This window comes from Balaenoptera borealis (assembly GCF_965194805.1).
Source record: "Balaenoptera borealis genome assembly, chromosome: 10".
NCBI lineage: Eukaryota > Metazoa > Chordata > Mammalia > Artiodactyla > Balaenopteridae > Balaenoptera > Balaenoptera borealis.
Window position 1 is genome coordinate 93,972,768 of NC_138874.1, and position 22,975 is coordinate 93,995,742.

The 22,975-nt window shown below is 42.8% G+C and overlaps 2 protein-coding genes across 7 annotated transcripts in view; one reads left to right on the forward strand and one right to left on the reverse strand.

Annotated features, from left to right (window-relative positions):
- Positions 1-22,406, forward strand: LOC309636170 (glutathione S-transferase omega-2-like). 3 transcript variants are annotated; one of them, XM_082408472.1, is made up of 9 exons: positions 1-293; positions 3,017-3,101; positions 5,505-5,726; positions 5,988-6,096; positions 6,740-6,859; positions 7,804-8,026; positions 8,975-9,076; positions 20,551-20,657; positions 22,104-22,406. In XM_082408472.1, exons 3-9 carry the CDS (start codon positions 5,693-5,695, stop codon positions 22,261-22,263), a joined length of 855 nt encoding a protein of 284 aa, XP_082264598.1. In that variant the 5' UTR covers positions 1-293; positions 3,017-3,101; positions 5,505-5,692; the 3' UTR covers positions 22,264-22,406. The 3 variants fall into 3 exon arrangements, with proteins under 3 accessions (XP_082264598.1, XP_082264600.1, XP_082264599.1); XM_082408473.1 differs by lacking the exons at positions 3,017-3,101; positions 6,740-6,859 and having other exon boundaries at positions 6-293; XM_082408474.1 differs by lacking the exons at positions 3,017-3,101; positions 6,740-6,859; positions 8,975-9,076 and having other exon boundaries at positions 3-293.
- The window catches only part of ITPRIP (inositol 1,4,5-trisphosphate receptor interacting protein), a 60,755-nt gene continuing 38,063 nt past the window's right edge, over positions 284-22,975 (reverse strand). For 2 of the 4 annotated variants that reach the window (XR_014249255.1, XR_014249256.1), the window contains one exon: positions 12,920-16,230. The gene's annotated coding sequence lies outside the window, so the exon portion shown is untranslated. Of the gene's footprint in view, positions 309-12,919; positions 16,231-22,516; positions 22,616-22,975 lie in introns of those variants that run through there. The other 2 variants (XR_014249254.1, XR_014249257.1) reach the window with 2 other exon arrangements.

The window sequence follows — 22,975 nt, forward strand, 5'->3', positions numbered from 1 at the left end:
TCCACTTTGGCCAGCCACAGACACCCGCGGGGACCCAAGACTCCGGGACCCAGGAGCCTGTAACGCGGCCGCCCATTGGCTCAGCTTGGCACTGCTAGTCCGGGGCACTTCCAAAGGCTTGGAAGATTGGCTGAAGCTCCGGGCGCCGCGGCCAATTGGCGGATAGGATCGCGTTCTAGGGGGCGGGTTCCGCCTGGGCCCCGCCTCTTTCTGCGGCCCTCTTCGCTCCACATCCGGTTTCGTCCGCCGTGCGCCTGGAGCTGCCTCGGACTCTTTCATTTCTGCTGCGCCGGGTGGGTTGATACTGCCTGCGTAGCATTTGAAGGGGCGAGGGGTTAGAGGTCAATTTTGAATTTTGAGATTTTTCACGAATTTGGGGACCCAGAATAGGATTGCCAACTTTTAATTTTGCGTAACCGTTTTAAAAGAAAGCTCAACTACTTACCTTCACCAAAGCTTCATCAGAGATTTTACCATCAAAAAACAAAAGAAAGAAAAAAAAAGCGCAAGGGCTATAATCTGAGAGTAAGGAACAGGTCTTTAAAGCGAATACCTTTAACTTAAAGGGGGGGAAAAAAGTCATTAAATTGTTCTCGTTTTCTGATTTGACTGGAGACAAGTAAAGACGACCCCATATCACTAATTGTCAGCCCTGCATTGGGCACCACTAATTTAGCTACATTATAGGGCACTGGCAGACGGGCATTTGGTCCCCAGGAATGTTCTGTCGTGTCAGAACTATGGGTCTTCCCTGCAACATTCAAATAATAAAAATAATAGCTAACGGTTGCTACGTATTAAATGCTTCTCATCCATAGTCTGAATTACTTCAACCCAGACCATACAATGTGTTGGTACCATTAGCTCTGAATTACAGATGAGAACATCAGGGCATAGAAATTTGCTGTGATTTGTCCAGGGTCGACCAGTAAATGCTGAAGAGGTGATTCAAACCCAGCCTGAACTCTTACAGTCATTCAGACCATTCTTAAAATAAGCGTGTAAATATGCCTCTGCCTCAGACTCTTTTTTCATCAATTTTTAAGTTTTAGAGATTGAGCTGAGAGAGGACTGTAGCCACCCTTTTGACACACCACTGTTGTTCCTGGGATAGGACAGGAAGTGTTGATGTTCCTTTTTGAAACCCAAACAAATCGAAATTTGTTTGATTTTACAAATGTTTAATTTTGGCTTATTTTAGGATCTTGAAAATGTGCCTTTGCTTATTCAAGCATTATTATGTAAAGTTGTTAATTTTTTTTTCTTTGATCCCTTAAGCTGTAAAATAGGGACAGGAAAGCAGAATCAGGTACTTAAAAAGAAAGTCTCCTTTGACCCTGCTTTCCCCAGTGGGAAGATGAAGTTCCCCCACTGACAACTTTAGTAATCTTATTTAATGTCCCAAAGACATTAGAACATAGGAGTCTCTCTGATCTTAACTTCTTTGAAACAAGTCCTAAATCTAGGCCCATTTGAAAAAGAGCCTTTTTCCTCACTTGCCTAACTCTTTGAACTTGCTGAATAATAGTGGGACTCCCAGTAACACAATCTGTCATGTAAATTAGGCTTCTGAAATATTAAGAGGAATGTCCTCCAGGTTCTGCCACTATCAGAGATCGGTATGACAAAAAAAATTTTTTTTTAATTGCAAAATGCAAACCCCACTTCCTCTCCTCAAAACAGAGACTCATGTAAATAGAGTGAAGAGATTATTATTAATGTGGTGGCACTGTTTTCCTAGAAGGCTTAAGTCATCATCACCCAGGACTGAAGATCTCCCCATTTTCAAAACAGATGCGATCATATTTCAGGTAGCTGGAAACCAATTTGGAGTAGGTTTAATATAGCCTTATTACCATTTATTTCTTGCTTGAGTGACTCAGTATAATAGAGGTGTAAACATGATATAACATACAAGGAACATTTGCAAAGAGGATTTCAAAGAGGTACTTACTGAGTTTTAAAGAGGAAATAGGCTTAAGCTTAAAGGTCATAATTAAAATCTTTCCAGGGAAACCATAGTGTTCAGTGGTAAGATTAAAAACCACATTACTGAAAGGTAGCCTGCAGCATTCAACCCATTCAATTGGTATTAAACTGGTAATTGATGAAATAGGCATTCTGAGTTGAATTTTAATTCTAATGTGCTTGGCAAAGCCGAATTGCAGTGCACTTTATCTTTTTGGATATAAAATCAGAATGCACTATGCTATTAAAAATGTGTCCTTATTCACTTGTATTAATCATTAATTTTGAAGTACACTAAACTCTTACTATACTGAGGACGGCCACCTGAACAATTTCATTCGCTACATCAAAACCCTTCAAGTAGGTACTTAGTGTTCTTATTTTACAGGTGAGGAAGTTGAAGGTCAAAGAGGTTAGATAGCTTGCCTAAGTGCCAAAACCAGGGTTTGAATATAGTGCCCAGTGAGAACTTTGACATAATATTGCTTCCATTCAGAGGAAGAACTTTCCATCCCTTTGTCCATTCTCCCCTGACTACATCAAATAGACTTGCATCTCGGAATGTGACTTCCCATATACAGGTATACAGTTGACCCTTGAAGAACATGGGTTTGAACTGCAAGGGTCCACTTATACATGAATTTTTTTCACTAAATATGTACCGCAGTACTATATGATCCGCAGTTGGTTGAATCTGCAGGTACATAACCACGGACGCAGAGGGCTGACTGTAAGATTATACTTGGATTTTCTTCTGTGTGGCGGACCAGCACCCTGAAACCCTTAGTTGTTAAGGGTCAGCCATACTTTTAATAAACAATATTTTCCAACTCTCGGAGTTGCTTTTCTTGAAAAGGTGGGAATGAGGAGACACAACATGAAAATACATTCTCCTCTGGCATGGTAGAAAGGTGGATCCAGGAACCTTTTACTTTACAAATGGAATCCTTAGCTTGGCTATTGCTAATCCAGTCATTGTCAGTGTATACCAGGGATGGGCAAACTAAAGCCAGTGGGCCAAGTCCACCCCCTGCTCATTTTTGCACAGTTCAAGAACTAGGAATGGTTGGAAAAAACATCAAGTGAAGAATTATGATTTGTGACATGTGAAAATTACGTGGAACTCCTCAATGGTAAGAAATGCCCCTCCCACCCTGATGCAGGGTGCTTATAGTCGGGGAGGCTGTGCACGTGTGGGGGTCGGAGGTTAGTGGGAAACCTCTATATATTCGGCTAAATTTTGCTGTGAACCTAAAACGTCTCTAAAAAACAAAGCCTATTAAAATATATATGAAGTTCAAATTCAGCGTTCATAAGTAATGTTTTATTGGAACACAGCCACACCCATTTATTTATATCTTATCTACGGCTGTTTTCACCCTACAAGGATAGAGTTGAGTAGTTGAGACAAGATGGCTTGAGAAGCCTAAAATATTTACCGTCTTGGCCTTTACAGAAAAAGTTTTCCCATCTCTCGTATAGATTAAGATCCTGGTTGGAGTGATGCCCCTGGAGTCAAACTTCCAGGCTTCATAGTACCCTTTGCACCTCTTACTAGATGTGAGGCTTTTGACAAGTGACCTAACCTTGCTAACCTCAGTTTACTGAGGCAAGAATACAACCCTTATAGGACTATTTTAAAGATTAAATGAGTTAATACACGTAAAGCACCAAATCCATGTTAGTATAATTTATTTTGATTTTTGAGAATTTCACATTCCTCATACGGCCTTTCCTTTTAGAATCTGTTTATATTTTCTCTCAACTATTTGAAGTATACTTTCTCTACGTGAGTGTTATATTTGTCTGATCAGGAGTCAGCTCCTTGTCTACCAGAAGCTCTCACATGACATGGTTATGTTGATTCTTCCTATTTTACCCTCCAGTTTGTACTTTTTGATCAAAATTAGCTCCAGAAGAGTAATTATCTTATTACTTCCTCTGTCTTCCAGATGCAAAACTGCCAGCATGGCAAGTCAAGAACCAATTTGTCTTTTCCAATGCCAGGTTTCTTGGTGGCATATATGCATTTTCTTTCCAGAGGACATTGATTCAAACATTTTGCCATTCCCCAGTTCTTAGAAAGCGACAACTTACCATATCTTACATAAAATCACTCTGAGTAACTTAACCAAGGATGTAGTTGAGTGACTATTCTGAAGATTTTCAAAGATTCTTATTCAGCAGAAAAAAATGTAAACACTGTTAGCCAAAAATTTCTGGATAGGTTGGAATTCCAGAGACCAAAAATGTGCCCGTTCATAAGCTACATAATTAGGTTCTGTTATTTTAGTAAAAGATATTTAGATTCAGCTAACATTTGTTGAGCAGCTATGATGCACTATATCTTTTTTGGGATTGATGTCCTTTCCTCTACACACTGTTGCCAGCTTTAGAGACCAAGTCAATGAGCCAGACTTCGGACTTTTAAAGTTCTTCAACCCTACTAACTGGTCACTTTGGGCAAATAATTTTCTTTTTGGCCACGCTGCGCAGCTTGTGGGATCCTAGTTCCCTGACCAGGGTTAGAACCCAGGCCCTTCGCAGTGGAAGCACCGAGTCCTAACCAATGGACCACCAGGGCATTTCATATTTTTCTGAGATTATTTTCTAACTTGTAAAATAGGAATAATAATAATAGCTGACTGAGTAGTTGTGGGAATCAAATAAGGTAACCCATGGAAATCATTTAGTCACTGTGAGTGAAACGTGATACTTTTCTTTCCTTCTTTACCTGTCAACCCCATAAAATGCATTTACAAGCAATTCCCATTTCAGCTCTATCCTGTAAAAATTAAAAGAATTATCTTTCCACGTGCTAAATTTTAGGATCTCAGCTTCTTAAGGTCAGAGCAAAAGCTAGCTACCTCCTTTATCTCATGTAGATGGGTGTGCTATCGAAGTGGCCCCTGTATTTGCTGGCTGTTCGCAATGTGTCCTTGGTAATTAAAAAGGGTCTTCTCTGAAATTTATAATGGGAGTTGGAAAGAGCTCACAAATTTGTCTTTGCCTCTAGGTATCTTGTTTCTGTTCATCACCAGTTTTTCATAGTTTGGGTAAAATCTCATAAATATGGCCAGAACTAGGGTGAGGCAATGAGGACACAAAATTTAAGGAGACACTTTTAGGGTCGTGCAAGATCTTAACACTAATACGTTTTTCTTCTTATCTGCTAGATCATGAAAAAGTTTGACCTTATTTTAAAATAAAGTACTCATTACACACAGGGTATGGCCATTACACACAGGGTATGGCCAATTGTCTTAGGTACGCAAGAGGGAGGGTTTAGAATGGGAAAGAAAACGTTAGCGTTACCCTGGTCAATTTTTATTAAACTCCTTTGAAATAAGTGGAGTTTAAATGCCCATTCTTCACGGATTCTTGATGCAGAGAAGAGACTGCACAGGATGTTATGAGTTCAAAGCAAGGGGTACTTTTCAGGTGTTTTTTGTTTGTTTTTTGTTGTTTTGTTTTTTGCTTTTTGTTCTTTCCCGACTCCTGCTACGGCTTCTGAATCTGGGGCTATGTCTCTGCAGGTTGAATTATCCTAGCTGCCGTCCTGGATCACTCCCCCTCTACCTCACCACTGCCCTGTTGCTCCAAAGATGAATTTAGGGCAAGAGGGGAGAGCCGGAGCGCCGCTGTCCTTGGAGTCTGCAGCGGCGGCAGCAAGCCACACGGCCGCGACTGTGAGCGTTGGTCGCTGTGCAGACGCCAGGAGAGCATGACTGATGATGTGACCAGGACCTTGGGGAAAGGTGAGTCCTCTTGACAGCTGTCCGCAGGCTGGGGGCGCCCCGTGGCTGGATGTTGGCTCTGGTGAGGTGGCTGCCGGCCTTGGCCTCCAGACCAGCGTGGCGAGGAGGGACAGGGTTCCTCCGCACAAAAGCCACGTGCAAAAGAAAGGTGTCTTCTCTGGGACACAGGAGGCCTGCGGCCCTCTTGGGGTCCTGGGGAGGCGAGTGAGCCCCTCTCCCCTCTGGGCTAATCCGCCTCCCTGTATCCCCCTCCGCCCGCAGGGAGCGCCCCCCCAGGGCCTGTCCCAGAGGGCCTGATCCGCCTCTACAGCATGAGGTTCTGCCCCTACGCGCACAGGACGCGCCTGGTCCTCCGGGCCAAAGGCATCAGGTGAGAAGCGGGGTGGGGGGGCCCATAGGCGTGTGGGAACATCTAATATCTGGGGAGCCCTGTTCAAATTTCAGAGGCTCTCTGTGCCTTTCTTCTGAGGCAAAGTCAATAAACGGTTAGCAAAGGACAGGTTCTTGACAGTGCCGTCCTGAAATGCAGAGACAGGCCTGTGCAGGAAACTTTTAGGACAACTCAGAGTAAACTGAATGATGGCTCTGGTGAGCTGCTTCCTCCCCTAAAGCTTGTGAAGAAAGGCACCACGGAGGCTACCGAGGCCTTCCCTGACTGCTGTATCCAGTGTAAACCCCACCCCAGGCATCTTCAGGTCAATTCTGTTCTCTTCATTGCGCTTGCAATGTTTTCTTATTTGTTTATCCGTCTCTCCTTTACATCCCCCAGCCCCACTTCCACTGCCTCTCCCCCTCCCCCAACACACATAGAAACACACACTCACACACACACAAATGTAAGTTCTTGAAGGTACGGACTTGTCTCTCTTATTCGTGGGCCAGAAGAGAGCCTGGCACGTAGTAGGTGCTTAAAACTATTCTTTGAATGAATGAACAAATAGTTCCAAACAGTGAAATAGAAGGAACTGCTATCAAAGAGGTATCCTGAAGGTACCCACACACCTGATAAATAGGTACACCCCCGTCCAGAAGGAATTTTGCAAGACGAGCTCCTGCAAAGGACATCTGGATTTGGAAGGCAGAGCAACTTTGCTGGAATGTGGACGGCTGGATGGAGCCAGCTCAAAGCCAAGGTGTTGAGAAGTATTACTCCAGCCTCTTGACTCTGGCCTTGGAGAATCGGTAGTTCGGGAGTTCAGGATTCATGTTAAAGAGATGCAGAGACTAATACAGAGATGTTTTAAAGAAAATTATGTAATTCTGCTCTGTGGAGTTTCTATGGCTTATATTTCCAGGTTCTTCCCTCTTGCTCAATTCTACTTGGCCTTAAGGTTACTTTTTTTTTTTTTTAAGAAAAATAACAATTGATGTTTTACCCCCGGTGATGAAGTGGCAGCTTAGGAACTGATGTAAATACTTCTTTGGGGCAGGGTTTCTCACCCTTGGCACTGTTGACGTTTGGAGCTGGATAGTTCTTTGTTCTGTGCGTCTGGTGAGGGCAGGAGCTATCCTGTGCACTGCTGGATGTCTAACGGCGTCCCTGGCCTCTACCCGTTAGATGGCAGTAGAATCCCCCTCCCTCCAGTTGTGGCAAACGAAAAATGTCTCCAGATATCAGATTTGTACTTTCAAACTTTAAAATGTACTGAAATCTGTGGTGCCATAGTTAAGCTTGTGAGCTCTGAGTCAGACTGCCTGGCCTCCCATCTCGGCTCTGCTACTTCTTAGTGGGTGATATTGGGCAGGAGATTGAACCACAAGGAGGCTTATTTCTTATAGGGGCTGTGTTAAGTGTTTTCTTTGCCTCCCCTCCGTTGCTCCTCATCATGATTCCCCGATTCACTGGGGAATCATGAGGAGCTAATGGGATAAGGCATCGAAAACATCTAACACATCTTACTGCAGGAATGAAGACAGTGATGTTGTTATGTATTTTTCTTCGTACAAACCTAAATTAAAAAAAAAACTTACTGCAAATTTTAATTTTATAGGTTGATTGCTTCTGTTTTCAAGATGAGTGTCTGCCTGCCTAAGCCTTTCATTTTTGTTCTGTCCTGTTTTCCCTTTGCTTTGTAAGACATGAAGTTATCAACATTAACCTGAGAAACAAGCCTGAGTGGTACTTTACAAAGCACCCTTTTGGCCAAATTCCTGTCCTGGAGAACAGCAAAGGTCAACTGATCTATGAATCTGTCATTGCTTGTGAGTACCTGGACGACACTTATCCTGGAAGGAAGCTGTATCCATATGACTCTTACGAGCGAGCTCGCCAAAAGATGTTATTGGAGCTATTCTATAAGGTATATCCAATTTTTGTTTAAAGCCACTTACACTCTGTTTTACTTTGTATGTCTTTCCCAAACTCCAATCCATTTTAAAAGTCAAATCGTTGGTGAAATCGATATGTTTTAATACATATGTGTGCCTTAGGAGGATAACTGGTGTGGAATTATAGTAAAGCTGTGACCTCTGATATTAAAGGTTAAAGGCTTAGCCAATAGGTACTTTTCCATTTGAACTAGCAGTCTCAAGAGTTACGGTTATGGTATAGTTATGACTGTGTAACTTGAGACAGGAATATTGAAAGAATTGAAAACTGGTGATACTTTAAAGGAACCATTTCCAAGATCCCAGGTTAAAAAAAAAAAAAATAGGGGTGTGAAAAAGGTAATGCACAGAAGGAGATTGTCCTTTATGGGGAACAAGAGTGCCAAGCATCCAGGAAATGTGTAGAAGAGAGAAAAGGGGGCAACTGTTGATAGTGGGAGAGAATATGGTGGAGAAATTTTAAGACAGTTCTCTTTGAAAAGAAACAAAAATAACTCAATGATATTACTAGCTGATGTCTGTCGAGCACTCGTGACGTGCCAAGCACTGTTCTAACTACCTTATAAAGGTTAACTCGTTTAATCCTCACCACTGCCCTTTAAAGTGGGTACTATTATTGCTCCATTCCTCAGATGAGAACACTGAGGCTTAGAGAGGGTAAGTGCCCTACCCAAGATTGTACAGCATGGAAATAGCTGACCAAGTAAGGAGCACCGGAGAGCCCCCTCTAAAGCACCTTGTTTACCAGGGTGCTGTGACAAGTGGATTCCTGAAACCACAGAGGTGGCCCTCAGAGGGAGCTGGGGAGCCTGGATGTGGGTGTTGGCCTGTTCAGCTGGAGTGACAAAGCTCTGGCTGCATTTTTAGGCGGAGCAGGAGCCCTCAGACTTCTCCACTAAGAACCTGTGTCCTCTGATCAGGTCCCACATTTGACCAAGGAGTGTCTGGTAACATTGAGATGTGGGAGAGGATGCGCTGATCTGAAGCTAGCCCTGCGTCAGGAGTTCTGCAACCTGGAAGAGGTACAAAACGGGCCCCCCTCCTGGCCAGATGCAGTGGAAGAAGTGATGCAGGTCCCCAGCCTGGTCACCCTGGCACCCTCCACTTTCACAGACTTATTCTTTTCCTGCCAGACTTTGATAAGTTCAGTTACTAGGCATCTGATTTTAACTTGTGGGTACTTGCCCTCTGCTAACGTGCTCTGGAACTTTTCTTGGAAATCTGGCAAGGAGTGAGGGAGGGCATGTGATGAATTTCATCCTTTCCCAGAATCACCACATTCCTTAAGTATCTCTGCACGGATCCTCTAGCTTCTGCCACTGAGTCCAACCAAGGTCTATGTTGCTTAGAGATTGTGTTCGGCTGCTAGTAAAAGGGACCTAACCACTGTAAATTTGTCCTATAAGGATTTATTCTTTCACACACATACACACACACGCACACACACAGAGGTAAGGTAGTACAGGGCTGTTTTGATGCCTTCTTCATGAAGTTACCAGCGACTGAGGCTTTTTCTCTCTTCCTGTTTGTTATTTTTGGTGCAAGGCTTATATCCTCAAAATAACAAGATAGCTGCTAGAACTGCAGCCATCACATCCAAGTCCAGGTCACAGAAAGGACAACAGAAAGGAAAAAATGGCAAAAGGCCATACTACTTTAAAGGCTTTTCTAAAAGTCCTACCCCATGACTACTTAAATCTCATTGGCCAGAACTTAGTTGTAGAGTCATAAGTATCTGCAGGGGAGCCTGGGAAATTTAGTCTTTTAGCTGGGAACACCCTGCATAAAATCAGAGTTCTGTAATCAAGAAAGAAGGGGAGGGGCTTCCCTGGTGGCGCAGTGGTTGAGAATCTGCCTGCCAATGCAGGGGACACGGGTTCGCGCCCTGGTCTGGGAAGATCCCACATGCCGCGGAGCAACTGGGCCCGTGAGCCACAACTACTGAGCCTGCGCGTCTGGAGCCTGTGCTCCGCAACAAGAGAGGCCACGATAGTGAGAGGCCCGCGCATCGCGATGAAGAGTGGCCCCCGCTTGCCACAACTAGAGAAAGCCCTCGCACAGAAACGAAGACCCAACACAGCCAAAAATAAATAAATTAATTAATTAATTAAAAAAAAAAAAAAAAAAAAGAAGGGGAAAGTGTCTATGGGTAAGCAAGGAGCAATGACTGTTACCAGATTCTCCATTAATCTGGCAGTAATGGGGAATTCTCTGGTGGTCCAGTGGTTAGGACTCTGCACTCTCACTGCTGAGGGCCTGGGTTCAATCCTTGGTTGGGGAACTAAGATCCCACCAGCCCTGTGGCGAGGCCAAAAAAAAAAAATCCAGCAGTAATAGGGCTACTTACCCTGTACATCTAGAATAACCTGGAAGGCGGTTCTTTGACTTCCTTAATCTTTGTTCCAGAAACTGATAAATTCCCCCTCTGAGTGGGTTGTAATTCTTTTGGCAGCCAGAGAATGCTATTTTTATCCCCTTAAGGGAAGGCTGATTACTAACATGCTTCCATTTGACCTTTGTTAAGTGGAAGCAGTTCAATTTATTTACAATTCCAGCTGCCTATCTTAGATTTATACAGTTGCAGTATTTCTGGATGATGAATAGTCACGTGTAAGAAATGTCAGCCTTTGGTCCTGAGAACACAGACTGTGGTCTTGACTCCAAGGAGGCAACTAACTAGGATGAGGTAGACTCTTGGATCCTAGACTTGGCTTTACTAGATTACAGAACCTTTGGCAAGGTTCTGGTCCTCTCTGTGCCTTGGTTTCCACATTTATAGAATGAGGGAGTGTTTTAAAACAGAGAGTTACTGGGTTCTACAGAGGGACCACTGAGTAGGGGAGGTCTGGTGGGTGGTTCCAGATCCTGCTTCAGCCAGACCAGCCCTGCTCTTATCACTGAATTTAACAAGACATCCAATAAGGTCGAATTTGGAGAGGGAGGGGGACCTCTGCTTTCAAAAAGAAGTTTGAAAGCTCTTGCCCATAGAGAATGTTTAAGGTCTTTATTTCAAAGATTAGCTGAACTGATTTTATAATGTCTGGTTACCTTTTTACAGTTCATTGCTGGGCCAGGGAAAGGAGCTGGGAAACAAAACCCTTTAAATTCAGAGATAATTAAAAACACGTTTTGAACTGTGTTCCTCCTACTCTGTGTTTGGATGATGGATGAACTTTGAAAATTACAGATTGCTAAAGAAGCGTATAATATTACGACGGAGGCACAGTTCTTTAGTTGGGTTCTTCCAGGGGAAGTGAACCTGCATTTTTATGCCAGGCATGATGCTACAGGTGCTTTGCATAATCCTCTCATTTAATCTTGCCAACAACCCTGTCAGATCTAATAAATAGCATCAGTGAAAGCTACCTAAACCAGGGCTAGTTTAAGGACCACTCAGTATTCAGCATTGTTCTACCAGATTTGAATGTAGCTTTTGTTCCCTAACATGTTAGCAGGAGTTATAACTACATCAAAGGCAATATCAGAATCTGAAACATGCCCACTGAGCTTGAATTATTTGATTCATTCCTCTCAATACCAGTATATTGACTCTAGGAGATTCTAGTGAAATTGAAACTTGTCAGAATAACTCTAATAGAGATGGTCCCTCTATATTAATAGAGATGACGTGTACAATTTTTTCCCGTGGTTTTGTACAATCAGGATTTTCTGTGAGTTGAAAATATCTTAAATATCCTTGGGCTTTCTGAGTGATAAACAACTCGAGACCAATGTATAATTTTCTGCCACATTATCCTCAAGCGAACGGCTCAGTTTAACTTTTGCAGCCTTACACTCTGACATTTTCTTCTTTTGAAATAAATGCCCTGTTTGACTTTTAAATTTTTCTTTAAAAAAAGTTTCATCGAAATTAAAGGCTTATTGTGCTTGTTATATAACCATATTTTTCTATGTTATTTTTACAATTCTTTGAGATACATTACTGCTGTTTTTCTTTCTAACCAGCAGGCTCCCCACTTGCTTTCCTGTTCTGAATATTTTCCTGAGTTTTGAAAACTGCCGAGCTGCCCTTCTCTAACCACACGTTCTGTCTTCAAACCAATTTGCTAGTCTTTACTGAATCATTAATCTCAGCAGCATAACTTTTTTAAGCTTTAGTTTTTTAATCTTTATTGCTGACTTTCATTTCAAAATAGCACCTGATCCCACCTTTCTTTTATCTTTGTGGATTGGAATGTTGGCAGAACCTTTCAGCTGTTCTTTTTTCGGGTGGCAGTGCCTTCATTCTAAATATTTTCATTATGGAAGTAGTCCAATCAAGTCCAAGTGCAGTGAAGGACAGGATTCAGCCAGATTACAGTCACTCCCCATCTCTTCCCAACCCTCCCAGTTATAGGCAACTACTAATTTACTTTCTTTCTCTATGGATTTACCTGTTTTGGACATTTCATATACATGGAATCATTTAACGTTAGCCTTCCATGTGCTTCTTTTACTTAGTGTAATGTTTTCAAGTTTCATCCTTTATTCCTTTTTATGGCTTAGTCGTATTTCATTGTACGGATACACCAATCTTGTTTATCCACGCATCAGTTGATGGATACTTGGGTTGTTTCCACTTTTTGGCTCTTACGAATTGTGTTGCTGTGAACATTCATGTATGAGATTTTGGCTCGGACATATGTTGTCAGTTCTCTTGGATTTGTTAGCTAATTTAGCGTGTCCACCTACGTGCCATTTTTTGGTTGTAATCACCATTCCTCCACACTAGGGAACTGGTTATCTTCTAGTCACCGTGGCTACTTGAGCAGTTTTAGTGCTGCTAGTTTGGTAACTTAATTCATTGTCCAATTCTGACAGCTGCTTTCTAGGTAAACTAATATTTGCTGTATTTCTTTTAATAAACTTCCTCTATACCTTCTCCCACCATGTAAACAATAGAATAATAGTTCTTCTTGTTATTTAAAAATTAATTTTACTCATCTTTGATTATAAAGTAATACTTGTTCATTACAGAAAGTTTGGAAAATACAGAAAAATATAGAAACTAAGAAAAGAAATTCATAATCCCACTACCCAGAAACAACCACTATTATTATTTTTTTCTCTCCTTTTCTTATGTATATTATTATGTAGTTGAAATTGTACTGTATATAGAACTTGGTTACCATTATGACATAAGGATTTTTCCCACATTTTAATAAACTCTATAAATGCTTATTTATGGGTATAAGGGTGTTTATTAGAGCAGCCTTATTTGTTATGGTGAAAAATTATAAACCTTAATGTACATTAGATAGGGAATGGTTAAATGAAGGCTTCCCTGGTGGCACAGTGGTTAAGAATCCGCCTGCCAATGCAGGGGCCACGGGTTCGAGCCCTGGTCCAAGAAGATCCCACATGCCACGGAGCAACTAAAGCCATGCGCCACAACTACTGAGCCTGCGCTCTAGAGCCCGCGAGCCACAACTACTGAAGCCCGCGCACCTAGAGCCTGTGCTCTGCAACAAGAGAAGCCACCGCAATGAGAAGCCTGCGCTCGCTGCAACTAAAGAAAAGCCCGTGCACAGCAACAAAGACCTAACGCAGCCAAAAATAAAATAAATAGAATTTTAAAAATTTATAAAAAAAAAAAGAATGAGGTAGATCCATGTGTACTGAGATGAAAAGATTGCCTAGAAATATTAAATGAATTACACAGTAATACAAGTGATATGATCCAATTTTGTAGAAGAAAACAAAACTTAACTATATACGCATATATATATATATACATGTAAATAAACGCCTGGAAAAATATCTGGACATTTTTCAGACACACATCAGATTCCTACTGGTGACTACTACTGGGAAGGGGGATTAGCACTGGGGTGGGAAAGAAAAGTGGTTAAAAGCAGGGATAGGAAGGGAGAGTCTTTACCTTTTATACTGCTTTCTGTGTTTGAATTTTTTTTAAATAATGAGAATGTATTTCTCTATTAGATGTGTAATTATTAAAGATGGAAAATATCACTTTTCATTCTGCATAATTTGCCATATGTATAAGCCATAGTTATTTATCCAGCAACACTCAGAGTTATTTAGTTTGTTTCAGTTGCTTACCTTTGTGAATGATGCTGCCAGGAACAGCAGCTTCTTTGAATAAAAATCCTTTTCTCTATTTTAAAATATGTCCTTAGGCCGTACTTCCAGGAATGGAGTTACCAGATCAAAGGGTATGACCACTTTAGAGGCTGGAGCTGGACGTTGCTAAATTGCTTCCTCCAAGACATGTGCTGTATACCCCCCACCCTCAGTGTATGGAAAATGCCCTTTGTATCGTCCCCTTTTCACTATTGGGAGATTTCATTTAAAAAGATATTTGCCTGTTTTGAGAAACAGTAGTTTCTCATTGTTGATTTAATGTATATTTCTTTGATTGCTAGTGAGGTGGTAGATTTTCCCCCAAAGTATTCCATCTCTTCGTGTTTTATTTATGAAAATGGTCTACTACCCATCTGTTTGTCAAGGTCGTACTGATTTTCCTTGTTGATTTGTTTTTTTAGAGTTCCTTATATATAAAGGATATTGGCTTGTTTTGAAGGCACATTTTTTGGTTTTGTTTTAACTTTTTGTCTTTGTTTTGTACATATATAAGTATAACATTATTGTTCTATAAGTCTTTCCTGTTGTGATTTCTTCTGATACTTTTATACATAGGAAATCCTCTCCTGCTTCAGAGATTTGATATTCATTTATATTTTCATCCACCACCCATCACTTTAAAGATATTTGACTTGTCAAGACTTACCCGACTAGCTTTTCCCCCCTACTATCTTACAAATATATTTTGACAAAAGAATTAAGCCCATGAAAAGGATTCCAGGATAGAATTTTCAGGGTGGTCCTTTGATCCCCCCAAATGTTGACAGGTTGCATTCCGAATCTTCACAGGGAGCTCCAGGTTGTAAGTGGTGATCAGCAGGAGGGGCGTGTTCTGCACAGACCCTACTTCTCAGGCTTCTTTCTAGAGAAGTGGTTTTATCTATAGTCTACGTTTGTTCTATACCCTTGGTTTGTTTTAAAGGGAACCAGTTCATCTTCGTTAGCTCAGCCTCAGCTATAGTATGTCAGTGTAGCCGGGACCTGAAATTTGAAATCTTGAGAATCTCCCCCTTATCTTATATGAACTTAAAAGATTTCTGCCCTGTAGTTGAGTACTTTGCTTCTGCTTCTGGTTAAGGGCCTGCATTGCTGATGTACCGGCAGGTGGCTTTGTGTATTTTATTGGGGGAGGGGGGTCTGCTTCATTTTTTTTTAAAATAAATTGCTATTTCATTTTTTTAATTTATTATTTATTTACTTACTTATTTATGGCTGCACTGGGTCTTCGTTGCTGCATGGGGGCTTTCTCTAGTTGTGGCGAGTGGGGGCTACTCTTCATTGCGTTGCGCGGGCTTCTCACTGCGGTGGCTTCTCTTGTTGCGGAGCATGGGCTCTAGGCACGCGGGCTTCAGTAGTTGTGGCACGCGGGCTCAGTAGTTATGGTTCATGGGCTCAGTTGCTCCGCGGCATGTGGGATCTTCCCGGACCAGGGCTCGGACCTGTGTCCCCTGCGTTGGCAGGCAGATTCTTAACCACTGCGCCACCAGGGAAGTCCCAGGTCTGCTTCTTAAGAACTATTTCCATCAAGAAAAACCTCTTTCTTCCTCCTCCAGCCAGGACAGCAGCACCCACTGAGAGCCACCAGGCTGTCCTGGTTAGAGGTCCGGGATTTGTCGGCTGTGGTGTAAATGACCACGTGCAGGGCAGGTGGCCAAGTCAAGGTCTAAAGTGCAGTTATTGAAGCTGCACTTGAGAGTCCAAGATTGTAGACTGAAGCTTTTTAGAATGCCTGGTTTGAGGAAGTCTGGGCTTCGCTTCTCTTTACAATCTTGCTCCTTAAAAAATTTTTGCAGATTTCCTTTTCCTCCTTGTTGAACCTCCTGGCGGGGAAGCCCCGGCCAGTGAGCCTCACCACGATGGCCACGAGGGAGAGCCCCGCGCTCTTCTTCCTCCTACGTGCGCTCTAGCGCGAACCTCCTTTCGTCCGCATGGGGGAGCCCAAGAGGCCTTCGTAGTAGATGAGTGACCCTTCCAGGCTTTTCAAGTTCGGGGTGGAAGTAGCGATACTCACGTCTCACCAAGCAGTCCCTCCCTCTTGATTTGCATGCTCACTCCTAATCCCTTGTCACATCTAAAAGCAAGAAAAGGATCTGTAGTCATTTTTCAGTGAACTGGAGAACAGAAAAGTTTTAAAAATAGAGTTTTCTACTATTCCAGAACATCAAATGGCTTTCCCTAAAATAGCTCAATTCTTAATCTGAATTGAAGATGTGTTAACACTTTAAGGAAACCTGAGGGCTTGAAGCTAGAGGCTCAGTTTCCTCCCCAGGCCATGCATGGCCTTGTGGGGATGTCTAGGGCCTTGGTGGAAAAGTGTCTTCTCTAAGCAGGCCATCTTGCCTTGCTTGACGATACCAAGGACAATAGTTCTGAGAGTGAGGGAGTCCATCATGAGAAAAGCTATTCAACATTAAGAATGGCCAATATCATTATATGTGGCAGGTGGGTGACAGGAATAACTCAAAACAGAGTTTTCTAAAATGACATTGGATATTAACATAAGCACCGCTAAGTGGGTCGAGGTATAGCCACAGCTTCCTGTTCTGTTTCTGATGACAGAACACTTAGGAACGATAAGACATTGGACATTGAGACTGTCGGTTTATTTTACTTCTGAGTATCTGAAAAATTGTCAGAGCAGCTAATTGGCTGTAAGCAAGGGACTTAGTTTAAACTGAGAACACAGAAGAACTATTTTAAGTCAAGTTGCCTGAAGACCTTCTTATCCATGGAATGAAACAAGAAGGAGAGAATTTTGAAAAGCTCTTTTGCCATGATTGTGTCACACCTCTTGGTTAGTTAGGTGCTCTGGCAGAGCCCCTGACAGAGAGACTGAGAAAGAGGAAAATTGAGCGGGAAGTTCTCACAGGGACGCTCAGAGCTGGGCCAGTCCTTGGATGTAGAGGAAAAGAGGCTTTCAGAGTTTGCTGATTTTAAGCTTTTTGCTGCTACTTAAATTTTAAGAACAGGCAAAGAATTCACAAGAGACTTGGGGAAGCCTCTGTGATTAGAGTCATCATACATACATATTTGAAGTTGAATGACACAGGGTTGACACTAGTCTGGGACTTAGGAGAATGGTGTTTTTGTCCCAGCTCTGGCACTAACCAGAGAGCCCTCTTACTTCCCTGGGATGGAGTTTCCTCCTCTGTAAGCGAGAGTCTCTTGTGCTTCCACGCAGGAGACAAGAATCAGCTCACCAGCATGTTTTCCTCTCCACTTGAACTGCCAGGAAACTCAAGTCAAATCCAAAGGTTTATTTATTAAAGAACTCTGCAGGATCCTTGGCTTGATATCTTGAGACCATTTTCCTTCCTTATTTTGACCTTCTGTTCTAACTTTTATTTTCCCTGATCTTAGCAGTTATTAGTTTTCATATTTAGTATTTTAGTGTACACGTTTTTGTACACTGCAGGTCTAATCCTTTGTGTAATGAGCATGGTATAAATAAATGGAAAAATGGAAGGGGAGTCACACTAGATGAATCCCAGTAACCCTTCCAGTACTGAAGTTCTGTGATTCTAAGGGGACAAGTCATTTCACATGTCCGGAAAGTCTCAGGTTTGCAGAGGAGGGAGCTCTCCTATTGAAGATCCTAAAGATGGTAATAAACCTGCAGGGAGGCCTGGCCGGGTTGTGCTCCTGGGTCACTGCAATGTGTCTGTAGGGGAGCCAGCACTCTGTGCTGGTTTATAGGAAGACTGCTTTTCTATTGGGATTTTTAGACTTGCTCTATATGAAATCTGGTGGAGAAATGCCTGTTTGAGGCAGGGCTCAAGAATCTACAGCTGTATCAAGAACTCCAAGGAATTTTGATGTCACACTTGGATTAAAGAAAGTCTGAGGGAATGTGTAAATGTATTTCAGGGGCGAGGGAGAGGCTGGCAGAGGATAATTGATGCCTCATTCATTTCATCCATATACTTATCTTGACTTGTTATTGTACCAAGCACCTTGATAAGGCTTAAATTGCTTTATGAGTGTTTATATAAAAATTGATTGTATCTATAAGATCGTATATATTCAAAGGCATACTCCTACTCTGAGTAAATGAAAAGCTTGAAAAATATATACTAAATAAATATCAATTACTAAGCAGTTATTCATTTTCAAAATATCTCATCACTTTACCAAAGGGACTCATCATGGGTTCTAGTAAATGTCCATATGTGGTCTGTTTTGACAAGGACTTTCTCAAGAGTACCTCTGCTCTGTAAAGCAGAAGAGTTATATAGAAGTTCCAGAGTCGATCAGTTTAGATTCAGTTCTCATTTGTGCCATGAAAGGCCAATAAGAAGCTGGAGGTATACGTTTCTAAGCCAGTGATAAAAGTGTGGGTGATTACTATCTGTTCCTGAACATAAAGAAGGTTTGGGGCTTTCTGGAATCCATAAAAACTGAACAATTTGTTCCTTTCCCCTGTAAATCAGGACTTATTTACACATGGCTGAAAATAGCCTCTGTTTTGAGTTTTCATTGGCCAGATTCTTCCACTTTAGTACCGTCCTGTGAGTTTCTTCGAACAAAGCGATGCCACCTAACATTTTTTCAGACTTTCAGGACACTAGTCAGGGGGGTCTCCTCTATGCCATACTGGGAGGTAATGAAAACATAGACTTTAGGGCACCAAGATTTGCTTTCTCCTCTGAGAAGCATGGCAGGTGGAGGATCCCATTGATCTTTTCTATTGGAGAAGGATTTGCTTTCTGTAGATGTAACCTCTTGGGGGGGGGGGGTCTCTGTGCTTTCTTATCACGAGAGCTCACGTTTATTCATGCATGATTCCGTCACTCCTCACCATAACCTCTGAGGAGGGCACTAACATTACCACCATTATACAGATGAGAAAAATGAGGCTTGGAGGAGGAGGTGGGTAAGTTGCCGTGGGTTCCATGTTGAATGAGAGGTAGAGCCCAAGGTAGGACCAGGTCTGCTGGTACCAGAGCTCGTTCTTTCTTTTTTTTTTTTTTTGGTAAATTTATTTATTTATTTATTTTTGGCTGCATTGGGTCTTCGTTGCTGCGCATGGGCTTTCTCTAGTTGCAGCAAGCCGGGGCTACTCTTCGTTGTGGTGCACGGGCTTCTCATTGCGTTGGCTTCTCTTGTTGCGGAGCACAGCTCTAGGCACGTGGGCTTCAGTAGTTGTGGCATGTGGGCTCAATAGTTGTGGCGCGCGGGCTCTAGAGCGCAGGCTCAGTAGTTGTGGAGCACGGGCTTAGTTGCTCTGTGGCACGTGGGATCTTCCTGGACCAGGGCTTGAACCCGTGTCCCCTGCATTAGCAGGCAGATTCTTAACCACTGCGCTACCAGGGAAGTCCCCAGAACTCATTCTTAACTTCAGCCCTAGACTACATCATAGAGGCAACAAGCTGTCCTGGAGTACGAAGAATCAAGCCTGAGAGATAGAGATAGAAAGTTTGAAATCTAGATAAAGGACACAGGAATCTAGATCTATACCTACTGGGAAGTATTTAGTTCATTATGCTTTTTGTGGGTCAAAGAGAGCCTTTTGCTTGATTTAACTAGGTAACTGGTGTCATACTTTTCTCTATGGGAAGAACTGGCCCAGCAAAAACCTCTGCTAAGCACTGTTGCTTTTTAAATTATCAAGTACCTTTTCCCCGCCACTGTCTTTGGCTATCTCTCTGTCAAGAGTTTATCTGTTTTCTTGATGATTCATCTATCCAAGTTGATTTGTCCCATTTGGGAATGCGAAATTTTATTTTAATGTAAAAAGTTGATAGTGTTGAGTGGCCAATACGTGTGAAGTTCAAAGAGCTCAAATAAGCAAAGAAAATATGATAGAAAGACAGTGTTGGGATTTGAGCGAGCCCATTAGATAGCCCTGCTCTTCCCCGCCTTAGTTTTGAATTGATTGAGAAACAAGGCAAAAGAGGAAGATGTGTGGAGACTGTGGTATCCCCTTTTTTACAGATAAAGTGGACCCTGGAGAATGGGAGTCACAACTGCAACAAGTGGGGTTCCTAATGTGTCCCCTCCCTCCCAGTAACGGGCAGTGATGGTCAGGGGCAGGGCCCCCTCTCCAGGGGCTGAGCTCATCCCTGGAAAGCTTAGCACAGGGAAGAACCTGTTCTAGGCTGAGAAGGAGTGGCTGGGCTGGGCTGTCCTTCGAAATCCTCCAGTCAGATGAGCTGCACGAATGCCCCAGGGTTGAAAGGAGGGCAAGACTGAGCATGGCCAGGAGTCCGACCCTAAAGGAGGTGGAAGAAACCTCAGGAAAAGGGAAGACGCATTCACCTAACAAAATGGAAGGAGAATCAAAGTCTTGGTTCTCCTTCTTTGGGAATTAATTTGATATTTGTACTTAGTGTCTATAAATACGTTAGCATATAGGTAAATTAACTTGCTTTTGCTCTGTTTAAACTTTCAGATTCTTGGCTATCAGAACACCATCTTCTTCGGTGGAGACTGTATATCCATGATTGATTACCTCTTTTGGCCCTGGTTTGAGCGGCTGGATGTATATGGAATAGCTGAGTAAGACATTTAACTGTGTGGTTGTGGATTCCTAGGGTCACCCTAGTGCTTGAAATGGTCTGTGTGCCATTTGTCCTTCTTTGGACATGTGACACATGTGAATGTGAAACACAGTCAGGTTTTAAACTATGTGTTTCCTTGTTCAAAATGCATCTGTGCTCTTATGCCACTAACTGTGGACCCAAACTTTACCCATATTTCTGCTGGTAAGACTGTGTCTGAAAGCCTCCTGCCATGCTACAGAGCCTGCTGTCCTCAACACCCACCCAGCACAGGCCGGTGGTGAACGCAGAAGCAGGGGAAGGGTCTCAGTCACAGGGTTTTGGCGCCTTGTCTGCAGCTCCCTCGGTGGCCCTCCACCTGGTCCTGCTGCATCACCCAGCGGACCCCACACACCTTACTCACACCTTAGTTCCCCAAGGAACCTTTCCCCAGATAGGCATACCCTTCAGAAAATAAATGATTTTTAAAGTAATATATGCTTGATGTTATACAAACAAACAAAATGGCCAGCCATACGCCATGGGAGTGTAGGGATGTTTAGAGTAGAAGAAATTGCCTGGTAGACTCAGGGAGGCTGCATAGGAGCCCTGGGCAGAACATGTGCTTTGTTCCCACGATGCTCACAGGAGAGGTTGAACTTGTGCTGGCTCTGCTCTCATGCCAGCCGGTTGCACGGTGGGTGCCGGCCACTCTGGTGTTTGGGAATCCAGTCCTGCCGAGGTAGAACTGCGTCTCCTTCATAATGAACACACTTGAGTCTACCCAGGAGGCATCTCCTGTGCGTCCCACTTAGGGAAGTTAAGATATAACAAACTTGGATATTTTAAACCATGTCACACCATAAACTTTACAAAAACCTGTCTCTTCTGGGAACAGAGTGTTGAACCACAGATTAGGAACCCTCACGTCTTCTCCTGGATTTTACACTAACAAGTTTATTGCCTGGGCAAGTCACTTTACAGATCCTAGACCTAAACATCCCGATCGGTCTTTGAAAGGACCCAGTCAGCTCCATTATTTCAAGGTTTAATGATTGTTTTACTCATTGCTTTCCAAAAAAAGTGTTTTTGGAAACTACTTGTCTTTATTTTTTTCCAACCTCCTAAAGTAAAATCTGAGAACGACAGAAGGATGTGTCTTTCAGGAGGTTGTCTTTTTGTTGGCAAACAGTGAAGCACAGATACCTTATTTCCCCAGAGCACTCAGTCCACAAGCATTTTAACTGCAGGGTTAAAAGCAACAACTTTTGCAATTCTAAAGCACACACAGCCATTCCAAGACTTAGATTTTCCTTCAGTAAGTGATTGTGCTCAGTTGATAGTAAGGGAACTGAGATACCTTTATTGCCCCAGTAAATCCATTTCTTGTAGCTTGTAAGTCTAAAAAGTGATCCGTGTCCCCTTTGCCCTTTAGCTGTGCTAACGATTCTCTCCTGTTCTGCAGCTGTGTGAACCACACCCCCGCACTCCGGCTCTGGATCGCAGCCATGAAGCAGGACCCCACAGTATGTGCTCTGCTCATAGATAAGAACATCTTCCTCGGCTTCTTGAATCTCTATTTTCAGAACAACCCCGATGCCTTTGACTATGGCCTAAGTTGCTGAGCCTTGCAGCCTACCCATTCACCACCCAGAATTCCCAAGCATGTCGTGATTCTGCATCAGCACTTGTTTTGGTGGGGCAGTCAATCTCTGTTCATTTTCTTTGAGGTTCCCAATAAACATGGAGACAGAATCATTTCTGATAATCATTTGTATGGCTCCTCTAGCCCACAGCGTCCAGTGATTCTCTAGAAATCTCAGTGCTAATGTCCAGGGACATTTTGAGAGCCTGTGTGCCTCCCAGTTCCATGGTTATCAACCCAGTTTGACCTCCAGGTTGTTGGTGCTGATGTTGAGGTTCAAGGCCGCCTCATCACTGATGCTTGTCACTACAGATGGGACACTCCACAACTTCCTGGTGAGAGAGATGAGAGGGAAGAAAATGCTTCAGGTCCAAATACTCTCCATTTGGCAAATGAAAGCTGCAGTCCCTGTGGGTGTGCATGAGTTTCATTCTCCCTCAAACTTTGGCCGTGGGCCCGGGAGACACCAAGGGTCCTGTGACTGAAAGAATTCCAAAGCAGGAAATGAAACACCCATTATCACCCTGGACTACCGACGTCAGAATATCACCGGTGCTGTCAGGGCTCAGGATGGCTCACAAAATGTTCTATAGCCAACATCCTGCCTTAAAAAAGTACACACATCCCAAACCCAGTCAGAGGTAAAGGTCATTCTGTTGGATTTGCGTCACAGACGCTTTCAATTCATCCCA